The 16,639-nt window shown below is 38.7% G+C and overlaps 3 protein-coding genes across 3 annotated transcripts; 1 reads left to right on the forward strand and 2 right to left on the reverse strand.

The window, feature by feature from the left end:
• Positions 1 to 6,441: 6,441 nt before the first annotated feature.
• Positions 6,442 to 10,344, forward strand: LOC139840298 (uncharacterized). The gene is made up of 8 exons (XM_071830561.1): positions 6,442 to 6,687; positions 7,700 to 7,795; positions 7,948 to 8,031; positions 8,196 to 8,356; positions 8,457 to 8,574; positions 8,787 to 8,922; positions 9,030 to 9,208; positions 9,818 to 10,344. Exons 1-8 carry the CDS (start codon positions 6,448 to 6,450, stop codon positions 10,055 to 10,057), a joined length of 1,254 nt encoding a protein of 417 aa, XP_071686662.1. The 5' UTR covers positions 6,442 to 6,447; the 3' UTR covers positions 10,058 to 10,344.
• A 2,904-nt stretch (positions 10,345 to 13,248) lies between these two features.
• LOC139840738 (uncharacterized) lies at positions 13,249 to 14,708 on the reverse strand. The gene is made up of 2 exons (XM_071830987.1): positions 14,501 to 14,708; positions 13,249 to 14,387 (listed from the first exon to the last, which is right to left on the reverse strand). The coding sequence occupies exons 1-2, from the start codon at positions 14,706 to 14,708 to the stop codon at positions 13,249 to 13,251; spliced, it is 1,347 nt and encodes a 448-aa protein (XP_071687088.1).
• Positions 14,709 to 14,734: 26 nt separating this feature from the next.
• On the reverse strand, positions 14,735 to 16,072 carry LOC139840739 (uncharacterized). Its single transcript, XM_071830988.1, has one exon. It carries the CDS (start codon positions 16,070 to 16,072, stop codon positions 14,735 to 14,737), a length of 1,338 nt encoding a protein of 445 aa, XP_071687089.1.
• Positions 16,073 to 16,639: the final 567 nt, after the last annotated feature.

A 16,639-nucleotide genomic window follows, 5' to 3' on the forward strand; every position in this document is an offset into this window, starting at 1 on the left:
CTCATATTCTGCTTCGTTGTTCGTAACAGCAAAATTAAACCGCAGTGCGTATGTATGCTCTTCGCCATCCGGGCCTGTTAAAATTACACCCGCACCTGCACCAGATGTGCTGCACGCACCATCGGTGTACAATTCCCATGGTGACAAGGTGCAGGTACATCCTGATGTTCTGCTGATGCCTCGACATCCACAGGTAATTCTGCTAGGTAATCAGCAAGTATTTGACCCTTAACCGCACTGCGCGAAGAAAAATTTATTTCATGTTCTCCTAATTTAACTGCCCACTTAGCCATTCAGCCAGAAATCTCCGGCTTATATAACACCTGAAAGAAAAATGATTGCGTTAGTCAATGCGGTAACCCCGGTCATTGCCGCAAAGCAGGCGTTTACCAACCTGTTTGATTGATTGATCAGTTAGGACCACAATTGGATGTGCTTGAAAATATCGGCGCAAACGCCGCGTCGTATGGACCAGCGCATATACAAGTTTTTCTATCGGTGAGTAGTTTACTTCGCTTGATGTCAGCGTCTTGCTTACGAAGTAGACCGGCATTTGCGTCTGAGAAAAACCTCAGTCATTAAGTTTCTGCGAAATAAATAAAGCATGTAAATTAATGGATTACCTTTTCGCGATCCGCGATGAGAACTGAACTGACAGCTTCCTTCGATGCCGCGAGGTACAACGTTAGCGTTTCTCCTGATACTGGCGCAGTAAGTGTTGGTAATTCCGCAAGCACCTTTTTCATCTCCTGAAAGGCTGATTCTGCTTCCTGAGTCCATACGAAGTCTTTTTTCTTCAAACAATTTTTCAAAGTGTTGAAGAATGGTAATTGTCGCTCTGCGGCTTTCGACAAAAACCGTGTGATAGCCGCAAGCTTCCCAGTTAGACTCTGCACATCTTTCTTTGTCTTCGGAGATGGCAAATTATCAATGGCTTCAATCTTTTTGGGATTGGCCTTGATACCCTGCGCTGTCACCACATGACCTAAAAACTTGCCTTCCTCTTCCCCAAAACTACATTTAAGCGGGTTAAGCTTCATGTTGATCCTGCGCAGAGATGCAAACGTTTCCAGGATGTCCGCGAGCATGTCTTCTTCGGTGTTACTTTTAATTACCAAGTCGTCGACCTACGCTTCAAGATTTCTACCGATTTGGTGCTTGAATGCTGCGTCAATTACACGCTGATAGGTCGCGCCAGCATTCTTTAAACCGAAAGGCGTCTTCGTGTAACAATAAATACCCTGCGGCGTATGAAAAGCAGTCTTGTCCTCATCTTCCGCAGCCATTAAGATTTGGTGATAACCCTTGTATGCGTCCAGAAAACACATGTACCTAAATCCCGATAGTGATTCTACCTTCCAGTCTATCTCCGGGAGAGGGTAGTTGTCCTTAGGACATGCCTTATTAATGTCCTTGAAATCAACGTACATTCGCCAGTTACCGTCAGCCTTTTTTACCAACACAGGATTTGCAACCCACGTCTGATAACGCACTTCCCGCAGAATGTTTGCTTTGACAAGGTTGTCCACCTCTGCGCACAACCAATCACTGCGGTCTAGGGCCATATGCCGCTTCTTTTGCCTAACGGGTGTCAATGATGGATTAACGTTTAACTCATGCTCCGCAATATCCCGCGGAACCCCGATCTTGTCTGACTCGCGCCATGCGAAAATATCTGCGTTACCTGACAGTATTCCATGCAACTTGCCTTCGTTTCGGCTGACAAGCCTGCGCCGATTTTAATTCGCTTATCCGGATGCAAGCGATTTGCTATTACTGCACAGTTTGCAAGTTGCTTTCCTACGCTAGGAGCGCTTACAGACGCGACAGAGCCACACAGATCGGTTGCTTGATGTGACGCAACTGTGGCAATGCCTCCTACTGTGGGAAACTTAATCAAACCATGCACTACCGATGGGATGATGTTGAAACGCCGTATGAAGTTTCTCCCTAGCAGTGCGTTATATCGTGAAGTTGAACGAACCACATAAAAATCGACCAATTCATGCCTGATCATCTGTGGGTTCCTGTCATTCCCAAGCTCTATCATTAATTCTATCCGGCCTAGCGGCCACGAGTTTTCTCCGGAAAACCCTGATAGCGTAATATCAGGCTGGCGTAACTGCACTTTGACTTCTGCCGGAAGGAAACGATAACAATACTCATACATAATATCGACACCGCTGCCAGTGTCAACATGCATGCGCTTAATCTGGATTCCGCAATCAGGGATGCGATACTTGATGATAATGGGCTCATTAATAGAATCAATTGACATTACAGGAGGGAAAGTGATTGGGAGAAGCTCCCAATCCTGGTGATCATTGTACTTTCTCCGCTGGCTGATTTTCTCTGCGTCAACCATGTTAATGGTTAAGTCGGCATTTTTCGCTTTGTCAACTTTCTGCCACGCGAAAGTCTTAGACTTCGAAGCCTCTTCTGCGGCCTTTCCCTTGTCCTTTTTAGGTGGTTTTAGATGATCCAATTTGCCCGCGCGAAGCGCTTCCAGAACCCGTTCCATCAAGTTTTTACACCGATTGGTGTCGTGACCATAATCGTCATGAAATTCACAATACTTTGTTTTATCCCGCTTACCAAATTCTGTAAGCGGAGTTGGAACCGCAAAGGATGCGCATACCGGTTCGGTTGCCAAAATTTCTTTTGGCGTTTTAGACAAACTTTTGAGTAGCGCATAGTTCTGATTATTGATGCCGCGCTGATTATTGTTTCGATAATTGCCATTTGATTTCCCTTTATCATTCCTGATAGGACCACCGCTAGGATACCTTCCGCGAGAGTTGTTACCGCGATTTTGATCGCGCGAACGATCATCGTCGTCCTTCCTCTCGTTGCGTGAGCTAGCTGTTGGGATGTCATTATCTTCGCCACTCCGCATATAGTCGTGGCATTCATTAAGCGCCTCAGCATAAGTTGTTGGGACTGTATGGCGCAGACGCCTTACCAGTGTTGGATGACGTTCTGAGTTTATACCATGTATGAGTCCGAAAATCTGTTGCTCTGGTTTGAGATCTGGTATGCGCAGACACTCGTTAGTATATCTTGTGAGAAATTCACCCAAAGATTCCTTGGATTTCTGCACGATGTCATGGCATTCAATGTGAGTGCGCTTGCGTGGTCTCTGATTCTGATATTGCAGTAAAAACTTTGTCCGCAGATCCATAAACCCGGCAATACTACCTGCCGGAAACTTATTAAACCACTCACGAGCAATACCCTGTAGTGTCATAGGAAATATCTGACACGCAACCGGATCCACCCAGCCTTGAGTGCGCATTGCGCCTTCGAAACGCTGTAAAAAATCATCTGGATCGGTCAGGCCATTGTAAGTACCCAACGTGCTAGGTATCTTTGGTGCTGATGGAAACGGGTATGCGGATATATGCGGAGGAAACTTGTCAAAGGTAGTCGGTAGCTCGAAGGGTGGTTTAACAGGATCCCCTTTCAAGTTTGCAAAGAAACGCTTCATCATGTCCTGAACAAAGTCAGGTTGTGAAAATAAGTGAACCATATCAGGAGGTGCGGCCTGCATGAATTGACTTGCAAGATTTGCCTGCCCTTGAACATTTTGCCAAGGTTGACCCTGCGTCTGCGGATATAACCAAGGCTGCTGCGTTGGAAAAGAGGGATAACTTGAAGACGCAGAGTACACAGTTGGTTAAAGGAAGCGAAACCTGTGGTGCGGATATCTGCGAAACCTGAGGATATAACTTAAAAGCCCAACTGTATGCGCTGTGCTTTGCTGCTGTGCTGTTATCGGCGCCCAATGAGAGTTTGCATCTGGGATGACACCAAACCCCCAACTATTAAGTAACGCCTGCGCATCCGCAGGAGTTAAAAATTGTGAAACTGGGCGGGGTGGTTGCCAAGGTTGCAACGGTGTAAATGACGAATTCTGCTGAATGCTCTGCGTATGCAGAGGTATTGAAACAGTGGTACTGTAAATAGGTACCTGGCGCAGCAAACCACATGCGGCCCCGTTGTTCCACCGCTAGTGCCTGCCAAGATGACCCTTGGATCCACTGACGAAAAGTCCAGCCGCGTGGTTGTGACTGGTGAGTTTGCTCTTGGCGGTGTAATCCCGTCTGAATATATCGGCTTATACCTCTGAAAGGGTTCGCCGGATATAGGTGGAGGGTACATCGTGTACCCCGCCTGAATAGCCGCCTCCGTAGTCATAACCGGTGTCTGTTGACTACCAGACGGTGCGTTTTGAATATCTGTTTGGGTATGTTCCGATGATTCCTCGGAAGTCATGACACTGTTAAAGAAAAAAATAAATTTTTTTTGTAAATAACGAGTCATACAATTCAAAACCTTAAAAGAAAAAGCAATTAAACAGTCTTGAATTAATTCGACTCTCAATGAAAGCACCACTTGATCATGTATATTTTTACCATAGGGTTAAATATGCCTGCTCAATACGTAGAGGGGTTTAAGGATCTTAGAACGTGGCTCTCCGGTCCGGCTACCGTGAATAACCCTGGTCGACATGATGATGTCGGCGGGGTGGCCAAGTGATTAAGTCCACCTCCGATAACGGTCGTCGATCAAGAGGCCCCAAATAAGGTCGTAGGTACTAGCTTACGAAAGACTAACCTGTTAACCTTGAAAAGATGCCGAATGATGCTTTTGTATCGTAGGTGATGGTTACGTAATATGCTGTGTCTCGTAGGTGATGATTAGGGTTTGTATTTATAGGCAAACCCTAATTCTAGAACCGTCCCAGATCATAATAACCTCATCCATAACTGACTCCCCCGAATCACGGATATAATTATGGAAAAGATATTTACTTGACAGCTAAGCAACCGCTGTACCGAGAACAAAGGAATCAGATACAATCCGCATACCGCATAGCGCACACAAGCACACGCATACGCACACTATTAAGCGCCCGCATGCATATGAGGTGCGCATGCGGGTTGCGGTATCATTAATATGTATACATGTCCGTTTAAGGAAAAAATGCCAGTCACTCGAATTGAACATTGGATATTGTAACCAAGCTGCTTGTATTTGGAAAGGCATGTGTTATTCTTTCCTTCATTTGATATGATGATACGATGATGGTGATGTCGTGTATCTCTTTCTATGACTATTGCCACAAATATTGGCCTATATAGCTATGGTGCCATTTCATTATCATACATACTAATGGACTAATGGATGTATATTTGATTGTCATTTAGGTAGTTTAGATCGTACATTTTCGTGCTTTGAAGTATCCTTAAAACTATTCACAAGGATATTTTTACTATTTTTGATATTTTTACTATTTACATGGTGTATTTAGAGATGACATCGGATCGGGTTTCGGTCGGGTTTAGGTAATCCTATACCCTAACCCAATTAAAATAATCTGTCCCAAATCCGGCTCAGCACTCGTCGGGTCCTCATTTAGTTACTAACTCCCGTGTATTTTTTCTATTTCAACCTGAACGCTCCACAAAATCTTTATATCGAATGTGTTCTAACTAAGTTGTCGTGATTTCATCACCCTTCAACGACAAAAACTTGTGGGTCTCGCATTAAATTTTGTACAAAGATTCAACCAATATTCAACCATATTTAACCAAATCGTCCACAATCTTCCCACAACCTTTAACACGGTAACCTTCTTCTTATAAAATTCTCAGAACCTTACCGCATCAAATAACCTTTCCATAATTTTCATTACCTATCACCAATTGATCTATGTCCGTCTGAACAGATATAAAACCTAAAGCATTATATTATACATATATTTATTTAGGGATTATAAATTAAGAGGTCACTCAAGTTTACCAAATTGTGACCACCTAACTATTGGTTGAATGGTAAAAAGAATCAGTTGGTTGTGGGTATGTATCCTTGAAAAAATAGGCGCATATTCAAATCATGGAGGGAAGTTTTCTTCAAGGTTGTATCTCTGGTATCCTTCAATATGTGCGTGTCAGGCAGTTAACCTAAAGCATTCCGGGTAGGCTTTGCGCGATGGATGCGAGGAGTTTCTTCCTAACGGGTGCGTAGGTGACAAATGAGAGGATTTGATGCCGAAATTGACGTTCTAAAAAAAAAGTTTACCATTTTATGTTTTTAAGTCACTCATATTTAAAAACGAATTTTAAGGTCACCCAAATTCATATATTTTTTTAGAAAGCTGTTAGGATCATCTAGGAGGACTTAACCATCCACGCATTCATCTCCTACACATTTATACACGCCTCCAACTGCGTGCCCAGAAAAAAACCACACAAATCTCATACGAAACATGAACGGTAAAAACCCCCTCCCCTTTATTATTTTTACATACTGCTGAATAAACACAAAATTATATTTTTTAAATCGTATTTTTTTTTGCTTTTCATTTTTTTTTTCCGATCTCCTGAGTCCTGACCCTATAAATCATAAATCACCACTCTATAAAACAAGCTACAAGATAAACAGATGTGTTTATCAATGGCTTCTTCTTATTCATCTACGTGTCCCATAACTCACCCCCTTCTCTCCCACAACAACAATAATCGAATTATTTTCAGTCATGTTTCAACCTGCAATTTCTTCAATAAAAATAAAGCGGCATCCAATAGCATTAGGGCCATGGCAGCACAACCTCAAAGAAGCCCAATGCAATATAATCAGCTTGGGGATTCAAACCTCGTTGTTAGTGAAATCACTTTTGGCACTGTCAGTACTTATTCTTTTCATCATCTTACTATCTATTTCATGAAATTTAATTACATGTGTATGTATGTATGCCCTAATATTTGCAGTATCGAATTTTAATTAGCTATTGCTACTCTTTAACTTTTAAGATATGTTTATTAGTCCAGATACAACTTTATAGTAAGGTTCTGATTGAATTTGGTCATGAATGACAATAACATGATCTCAGCAGATGCATCTGAATGGGGAGTGATTGGTACACCACCTGTTTTTAGCCGTACACCACCAAAAGTGCTTTACAGTGTTGTACTGTACAACACTGTAAAACACCTTTGGTGGTGTACGGCTAAAAACAAGTGGTGTACGAATCAACACCCATACTGAATACACGACCCTGTTAAAACAAACGACATTAGATGCTACTTTGCAGGATCTCTAGGCCACATTTCAATTATGATTGATGTTTATGACATGGGAGGTGATACTCACACACCAATTTTTAATCTATACACACTTAATTTACTAATATGTCCTTTCTTACAATAATAGTGGTTCGACTCCCTAGATAAATTTAAGGTTATAATTGTAAGCTTTATGGTAAAAAGTGTGTCTAGATCAAAAACTGATGTGTGAGTATCACCTCCCTTGTGACATTGCCAATTTTATAGGAATCCATGTGTGTACTATATGTAATGCAACCTCGTGTTTTAGTTAATATCCTTGATAAAACGATGTTTGTTATTGGTTTAGTACTATGGAAGCCTATTTTCTCAATCCTCTTTCGGTCTTGTCCCATTTTTATAAAATAAGAACACGTGTGCGTTAGTATTAATACATCGGTTCGTTTTTTAGTTTATTCTCAGATAAATTTTCGTTATATATGTATGTATATATATATATATATATATATATATATATATATATATATATATATATATATATATATATATTTATATATATATATTGGAAGAGATTCTTTTCAACAAGCAAATTTATGATGTTCTGATAATTGTTATTTCATGTTGAATACCAGATGACTTTTGGGGAACAGAACACAGAGAAGGAGGCTCATGAAATGCTTTCGTATGCATGCGAGAATGGCATTAATACTTTAGACACTGCAGAAATGGTAAGAACTTATCGTTCCCAATATTTTCTATAGCATGAAATTATGTGTTTACTTTTTGTTACATTACAAATTACAATTACAATTACAATTACAATTATCTAACAATCAGCTATTGTTTGCTTTAAAACCAATCTTCTTCTTTTTTTCTTAAGTATCCGGTTCCAGTGAAGAAGGAGACACAAGGATTAACAGATATTTATATTGGAAACTGGCTGAAATCTCGGCCTCGTGACCAGGTATATTTCTCTTTATCTATAATATAGTCACGATCTTTTTGCATCATTAGCTTTAAATATTCAAATTGGAAAACGAAGGAACGAATATCCATTATATATGTGTTGATTACATAACTTTATGCTTGATTTGATTGCTTCATATTTGGTACATTGTCATGTTGAAGATTATATTGGCTACTAAAGTGAGTGGTTACTCAGAGAGATCCACTTATCTACGAGATAATGCGGAAGTTGTCAGGGTTGATGCTGCCAACATCAAAGAAAGTGTGGAGAAAAGCTTAAAACGTCTTAACACGGATTACATCGATTTATTACAAATTCATTGGTGAGCGTCATTTATACATACTTACACATGGGATCACTTGCATGTGTTAAAACAAAAATGCCTTTTATTTATAACAAGTTTTTCATTAATTACTCTCCAGGCCAGATCGCTATGTGGCTTTGTTTGGTGAATTCTTTTACGATCCTTTGAAATGGAGGCAAAGCGTGCCATTTGTTGAACAGCTCAGGGCCTTTCAAGAACTTATTGAAGAAGGAAAAGTAATGATGTGTTTCATGTATATAATATATTCCTTTATTTTACCAGTTAGAGTTGTGATATTATATTTCTACAACTATTAATGAAATAATCAATAACTTGTATGTCATCTTTGGACCGAAAACTACATGATATATCCTTTTATATTCTGTTAAGGTGTTAACATTTGAATGTGTGACCATAAAGTCATATTAACAGTTTTGTGTATGAGTAGGTACGCTACATTGGCGTTTCAAATGAAACTTCATATGGAGTCATGGAATTCGTTAATGCTGCAAAAGCTGAAGGACTTCCTAAAATCGTCAGCATTCAAAACAGTTACAGCCTGCTAGCAAGATGCAAGTTTGAAGGTAAGTTGTCGTTTCATTGTTCTTTTGGTGGGTCATGATTGCTAACTTTTCTAAGTTTGACTTCAAATACCTGTTTCTTCAGCCATGTGTTATTTTGGTTTTGGCAGTTGATCTTGTTGAAGTATGCCATCCAAAAAACTGTAATGTCGGGTTACTTTCGTATTCTCCATTGGCTGGTGGAGCATTAAGTGGAAAGTATCTGGATCCAGAGTCTGAAGCTGCTAAAAAGGGCAGACTTCAACTATTTCCCGGATACATGGAAAGATACAATAAGTCCATATCAAAGGTAATTCATTCGTCTCTGTTTACTGTTCTGCGTTATTTTAACTATCATCTATGTGGGAAAGTTCTCTGAGTTAAAATTATATGATTGCTCATTATAATTAGGGGGACACATTCAAGTCATTTACTTCAAAATGGGTTATTTTGGGTTATGATATGATAGATGAAAAGGTAACATGTAAAATGGGTCAAACAGATGCTAGGTGTATATTATTTAGACATTTGGATTTTTGTTCTAGTAATCTCTCTTTGTTATCATAGTTAACACATGAATTATGAATAAGATATTCAGAGAAAATCAAGAAAAAAAATGTGTTTGCGAGTCAACTCGTTTCTAACCTGACTGACCTGACCCGTTTCAACCTGTACTAAAAAAGTTACTGGTCTTGACCCATTACCCGCCCTGGCCATTTTGCCACTTACTAATATTAATACTCCGTATTACCAACAAAATCGGTGATACTGATTCGGGTCCATGAGATTCAGTTTTTAACAATGTGGCAGGCATTATCTGACATGTATATGCTAGTTTTTCTAGTGTAGCTTATGCCCTTGCTTTTCATGAAAAACTCAACTAAATCGGTATCTTTAAAATATGTATCTTGTATTACAGGAAGCAACGGTAGAGTACATTGAAATGGCAAAGAAACATGGACTCACCCCGGTTGAACTAGCACTAGGATTTGTTAGAGACCGCCCATTTATGACGAGCACAATTATCGGTGCAACATCTTTAGAACAACTAAAAGAGGATCTTGATGCTTTCTTGATGACAGAGAGACCCTTACCACCCGATGTGATGGCGGATATCGAAACTATTTTCAAAAGATACAAAGATCCTTCAATCCTTTAGATAAAAAGGCAGAAGGTTTTCCCTGTTTGGGTTACTCGGGAGGGTGAGTAATCCGACTCCATACTCTGATGTACGCAGCCTATCAGGATTATTCTCTGGCTGTTTCCAACCCTTCCCTGACCACCAGTAAATATTCGTCCCAATCCTTCAATCCTTTAGATATTCAAGTATTCTTTGATACATTTTTGATAAAATGTTAGAGACTTTGTTGTAGTATATGTTCATCTATTCATCACCATATAATATATATATACTTTCACAAATGAATAAGTCATGTTATAAGATGTCACAAGTTATGTTATAACATGTCACTAAAAATAGATCACTAAGAAATAGATTTGAGTTTTTTCTGTTCAATTACTTGGAGAGAGATCACTCTGAAAGATTTAAGTTTTTTATACATCTATATGCAGTCTAACCAGTCCCTTTTTTTCATCAATGTACTACTAGTGGACTTTTCACTTGAAACCAAATATTAATGTATCAGGACCACAAATCTTGTGATGTACGGAGTATTTTATTAATGTAATAACAGAACAATAATAACATAACATAACAATATCCATTAATACATTATTGTAAAGAAACCCCTTTTATCATCCATTTGGTACTCATATGATTCAATATATCATGCTTTTGTAAAAATAATTTATGGGTCACTTTCAACTTATAATTTCAATAAACCCATCAAGTCAGACTTTGCTATTATGTTTATGTTTACTACGGCAAAACATATTCTTTTATTTATCTATTTTTTTTTATTTAAAATAACGATAACTCACGTTGACAACGATCACGTTCTTGAAAATCAACCAAGGGATACAAAATAAACCCGTAAAGACTCGTACCTAGAAAACGAACAACTTGTAACATCCCGTTTTCCCGTACATGTCTAAAGGTACATATTTAATCGTTAGTACGCTTATAACTCGTTCGTTATGTGATGAAATGAAATGAGTGTTAATTAATGCGTAATGTATGTACGGATATATATATATATATATATATATATATATATATATATATATATATATATATATATATATATATATATATATATATATATATATACACATACATACTAGGTGTATTGCTCGTGCGTTGCACGAAGATGGTAATAATCGTTGTATGGTGCTTGAATGCGGCATTGTTTGAATTGGGGTTCGATACATGTTTGGCATCATTTTAAGAAGCGTATGTTACGCCCAAAAGTGGGTTAACTCTGAACCCTGTGCTAAAGTCCTAATTACCCGAAAATATAGTTTAGAGAGGGCAATGCTAATGTACTAATTGTTAAGGAAATACGAATACACATGACTAAACATAAGTGTGTAATGAACATTTGGAAGGAACGTGCTATAAATGTGGAATCAATTGAGTGATTATTATGTTGAACCAATGTTGTAGGCTTCAGTACGTGGCTCTAACGATCTTGTGGAGGGCTCGATTCTTCCTGTTCTAAAGGAGCCGAACTGCGGTGAGTTAGTTGTTAAAACTACAATGGATCGAAGACAGCGAAATATTATGTGAACATGGAAAGCAATAAAAATCAGGGTTCGAGGGGTTTGTTTTTTTCCCCCCTGGCCTGCTTATACAGTTGGGATGGAATATACACCACATTTGAAACATTACAACTGTAACAAAACCTGTGTGTTTGAATAAACCTGATAGAGGAGAGACATGGTTAGGAAGCTGCAATGGTAATAAACGCCACAACCTGCAGTTAATGGGAGGTTTCATTAATTTTTTTAAGCTCAAATGAAAGTACATTACAGTTAACATTTTCTGCTCTCAAATGTATGGGCATAGTTGTCTGACAAAGTGGATGCAGCAATGTAGTGGTTACATCCTCATGTGTATCCCAAAATAACCAGCACATACCAGGTCATGGATCAGTGGTTGGGTCGAAAGTTTGGTCAGCATAGAAACATGATTTTATCAACCTTTTTTAATAGTTTTTTGGATGGGTCTAGAGAGTATGAATGTAGTCACTGAACCACCCATTACTGGTGACTTCATACCTTTTTAAGAGATAGGCACGCTCCCAAAATCACTATTATTGGCCACGATAGGTTGAAGGTAACAGTTTCCTGCATAACGAATATAACCAAGAGACGAAAGTAAGTAAATTTAGTGAGAATCTGAAACATGAAAATTTAAACAAACAGTTGTTTTCTCAACTGGCATTCTATAATGAGGCAGCTTCACAATTATATGAATTATAGGTTGTTAATAAAGGCATGAAGCCTTACAATTATTTAACCAAAAGGCCCACCAGCACTGAACCCATATTGACACCTTAGATTACATCAATGCATTACAATTTCAACATGATGCAAGACGCATCTTTCTTTAACCTGCTACTGAACAATTTTGAAATTACTCCTCCATTCTTTATATTTGGTACACCTTCCTTAATATTCTATACTGCTATTGACAAAGTTCCTTGCATCTTGACATAGAATTTCATGATCACATCCAAAATTTAAATACAAAAACAGAAAAGGCCAAAAGTAACTCCAACACCTGCTATACACCAGACTGATTACAACACCAGTGATCTAGGAGTATACTTCCAGACATCAAAATCACACATAAAGAGTTTTTATGAATAGTTTTAGCAACTAACAAATATTAAACAGGTCAAATGGTTCGACAAATTTCTGAATGTATTCAGAATTTACGTAAAACTTTTTTAGAAGTGATTTTTATGAAACGACTTTGTTGAATGATTCCATGATGCAACTAAAGCCTTTTAGAAGACGAATTTACCTCATATGTAGCTAAAGCCTTTCAGAAAATCACGGGATTCTATAATAATTACTAAAACCTTATAATTTAATACCTTATAATTTAATGTTTTAAAAGTTAAAAAAATTATTTCTCCTTATCTATTATATAATAATTACTAAATAATTAAATGATTAGAAAATTTATTAATACTAATAATAATAATAATAATAAAGAAATATAAGATGATGATAAACTGAGATAACAGTTGGATGATAATAAGGGTTTAGTATTACCGCTATATATTGTGGTGTAAGTTGACGAAGGTTTCCTTGTACACGACATTTCTAGTGTGATTCTTAAAACAGTCAGCGCTATCATTGACCAGCACGATTTTCAGGCCATCAGGATCGGTTACTCGCGAGAGAGCTACGTATAATTGACCATGGCTGAATACAGGTTTAGGGAGATATAGGCCGACCAATTTCAACGATTGCCCTTGACTTTTGTTTATCGTCATCACATAACATGGCCGCACTGGGAATTGTATTTGTTGCATTACAAAGGGCCATTTTTTCTGTTGAAGTAAGGACAATTCTAGGGATTATTACCATTTTCCCTACATGTGATCCAGTGATGATTCTAGCTTGAAGTACGAACTTGTTAAAGTCGGTTATGATGAGGCGTGTTCCATTACACATGCCTGTACTAGGACTGAGATTTCGTAAAAGCATTATTGGCTGGCCTAGTTTTAGTTTCAGTTTGTGAGGAGGAACGCCCGAGAAATTTAGCTTGTTTAAGAATTCAACCGGATATGAACAGTGTTGGTCGATGTTGTCAGTTGAGCCCTTGCAAATTTCATCCGAGCTTTTGAATGTCATCTTTGCACCCTGCAATTTCTTGAACATATTCTTGTTGATTTCATCAGCATCATCATTCCGAGGTGTCAAAATAGCTCTTTCATGCAAATAGTCTTCATTTTCTTGCTTGTTGATGAAATTTGGAAATATGGTGTCCACGATTGCTTCAATTGGGGGTCTGTCAGATTTTATAATGAATTCATCGGGTATCTGTATCCATGTTGGTTCATCCTCACAGTCTTTACACAATGCGGGGACCTTACCTTCACCTACATTGAGGACCCATTTATTGAATTCGTGTTTGCGGGCATCAACGTGACCATCGGCTGTGTATTCGTTGACCCTCATAATACGTGAAAGCGTATGCAATTCACAATGTTTCCATAAATCTGACCTATTAATACACGCATGAACTACTTCTTGTCTCTTGCCTTTCGTTACTACGGGGAGTATTTGTCTGAAGTCACCGCCCAATAAAATAGGCATACCACCAAATAACTTTAATCTGTTTGCATCATCTTTAGCACCCAAAATATCTCTTAAAGTTTTGTCTAACGCTTTGAAAGCGAATCGTTGGGTCATTGGAGCCTCATCCCAAATAATTAATCTGGCCTCTTGGATAAGTGCTGCAAGGTGCGTCTTTTGTTTAATGCCACATGTACTATTCTCCATTAGTTCCAGGGGGATCACAAATCGGCTATGAGCAGTCCGCCCGCTGGGTAATAGCAGTGACGCAATACCTGTGGTTTATAGGTCAGATGTGATGTAACTTGTGCATGAAATGAAAGGGCCTGTTTGTGTAAAATCTGAATAATATTGTGAAGATTAATAAATGGATGAATAATACACGTACCTAATGATGCAACTGCAATAACAATTAATCTTTCTGATCTCAATTTTGCGAGAATGGTGTTGTATAGGAATGTTTTCCCCGTACCTCCGGGACCGTATAAGAAAAAAAGTCCTCCTTTTTTTTCGGTAACTGCATGTATAACCCTTTGGTATATTGATAGTTGTTCTGGGTTGAGTGAGCTGAAGAGGTTCTCATGGAGTAAATGCATTTCTTTTATATTGTGGTTTAGCTCTCTCAAATTAGGCGGTTGTCCATTTGTGTTAGAATAGATGGGTTGGGTTGTGGTAGGTCGGGGTAATCATCCAGGGACTTTTCATTTCTATTTAATAAGCCTTGTAATTCCAACAAACAATAATTTTTAATTTGTGCCTCGGTTAGGATTAGATCAGGAAAGTTAAATAATTTCCTTCTTTTACGCAAGATGTCGTCCGATAAAGCCTCCCAACTTGATTCCCATAGTTGTAGTGGTTTACTTACGTTGCAAAAGAGTAACATAGTAACGAATAACTCGCGAAGCTGTGAACCCGTAGCCCATATTTTTGCTTCTGAGATAGCCTCAGTCCATTCCTTGTCGTCATTCACTAACCCATAGGCAAAGCAAGCGTCTTTAAACGTTGGGTGTAAAACACCGTTCACAGTACGTAGGTCTTCAAAAGAGCGGGGGCCCTTAACTATGTTTAGTAACATACGAAGGTAGTAACATTCCCCCGATGCAGGATTTGAGTAGACAATGCGACCGATGCAGGTTCGAAGTTTTCTCGGGCTCCACATTTTAGCATCTTGATTCCATACATAATGTGTAGGGATTTTTGCATAAGTCAGTGTACGTGCAAAGTCATCTTCCTTGTTTAGTTCAAACCATTGTGTGAACATCGTTTCTTTAATACTTTCCCTTCGTAAAAGTGCATGTAGCTTTTGTGAGTTATGGAGAGTTATCGATTGCTGGTTTGGGAGGTGATAAGACAACTTAATGACTGATGGTTTAGAATAGTGGATGTCAAAGAAAAATAGCCTCCAAACAGCCTCGCATGGAGATAAATAACGACAATCTAAATAATTCCTTATCTCGTTAACGTCAATAACCTTGTCTCCACTGGCATCATCACCGGGAATCATATTTTCTTGGATGACTATTGTTGCTCGATCAGGGCCCTTGTTTAAATACTTGAATAAATATTTGATTGCCCGAGATCGATTACACCACTCAACGTTGATATGGGCGTTGTATTTTAGTAACAGGTACCTGTTGTAGGGGACAACGGAGTCGTTGTCAAGTGAGGTGTTGTTTTTAGTAAACCTGACACCATTGTTTCGTCTCCTATAGTTAGCATATCCGTCCTCGTCAATTGTGGTTTCTGCATAATAGGGTTTGGGGAAATGCTTGGAACATTGCCTATCAACAATGCACGGAGCGTTCATGTGGAGGCCACCGCAAGGGCCGTGTAGCATGTACTCAGTAACAGCCCGAAACCCCTCCGGATCGTCTTTTTCAGATGGGATCTCAGCTGTGATGATGTCATCAATGGCAGCCGGTGTCTTGCATTTGTGAGCAGTGATCAACCATATTAGCATATGTACATGTGGCAGGCCCCATTTCTGGAATTCAATGATATATATACCTGTAACAATAGAATTGCGTTTAAAAAATGTTAGGATGTTACTAATATAATAGAAACTGGGTTGGTATAGTGTTATGTCTGTGCACATTTTCATAACCATATCGGGAATAAGTATAATATAATAGATGAAAGCAGGTGGAAAAAGTACCGGCTTGGCATGTTCCAAATTTTTTTGTTTTCATTATGTCAGTCATCAGCCCGTCAAGTTTCTGTTTAAATACTCGAGAAACAATGTCAGGTCGGTCGGTTGATTTTTGACCAGCGATATAGGAGATCATCATATCAATCTCGGGCCATCGTGAAAGTATTTCGTGTGCCCGAGAGACATATTAAATTAATGTGGCTAACATGTTATGATCCAAGTCGGGTCATACCCAATAACAAGCTTACCGACACCTTATTCGTATTTAATCCTAGCGAATGGATCGTTGATTAAATAAGCGACACTTGAATTTTAAGGAAAAGGTTTCTTAAATGATATTACTTGATATGTGTAATATAAGTTATGGAATAATTTATA

This window comes from Rutidosis leptorrhynchoides, chromosome 4, assembly GCF_046630445.1.
Source record: "Rutidosis leptorrhynchoides isolate AG116_Rl617_1_P2 chromosome 4, CSIRO_AGI_Rlap_v1, whole genome shotgun sequence".
In the NCBI taxonomy this organism is placed as follows: domain Eukaryota; kingdom Viridiplantae; phylum Streptophyta; class Magnoliopsida; order Asterales; family Asteraceae; genus Rutidosis; species Rutidosis leptorrhynchoides.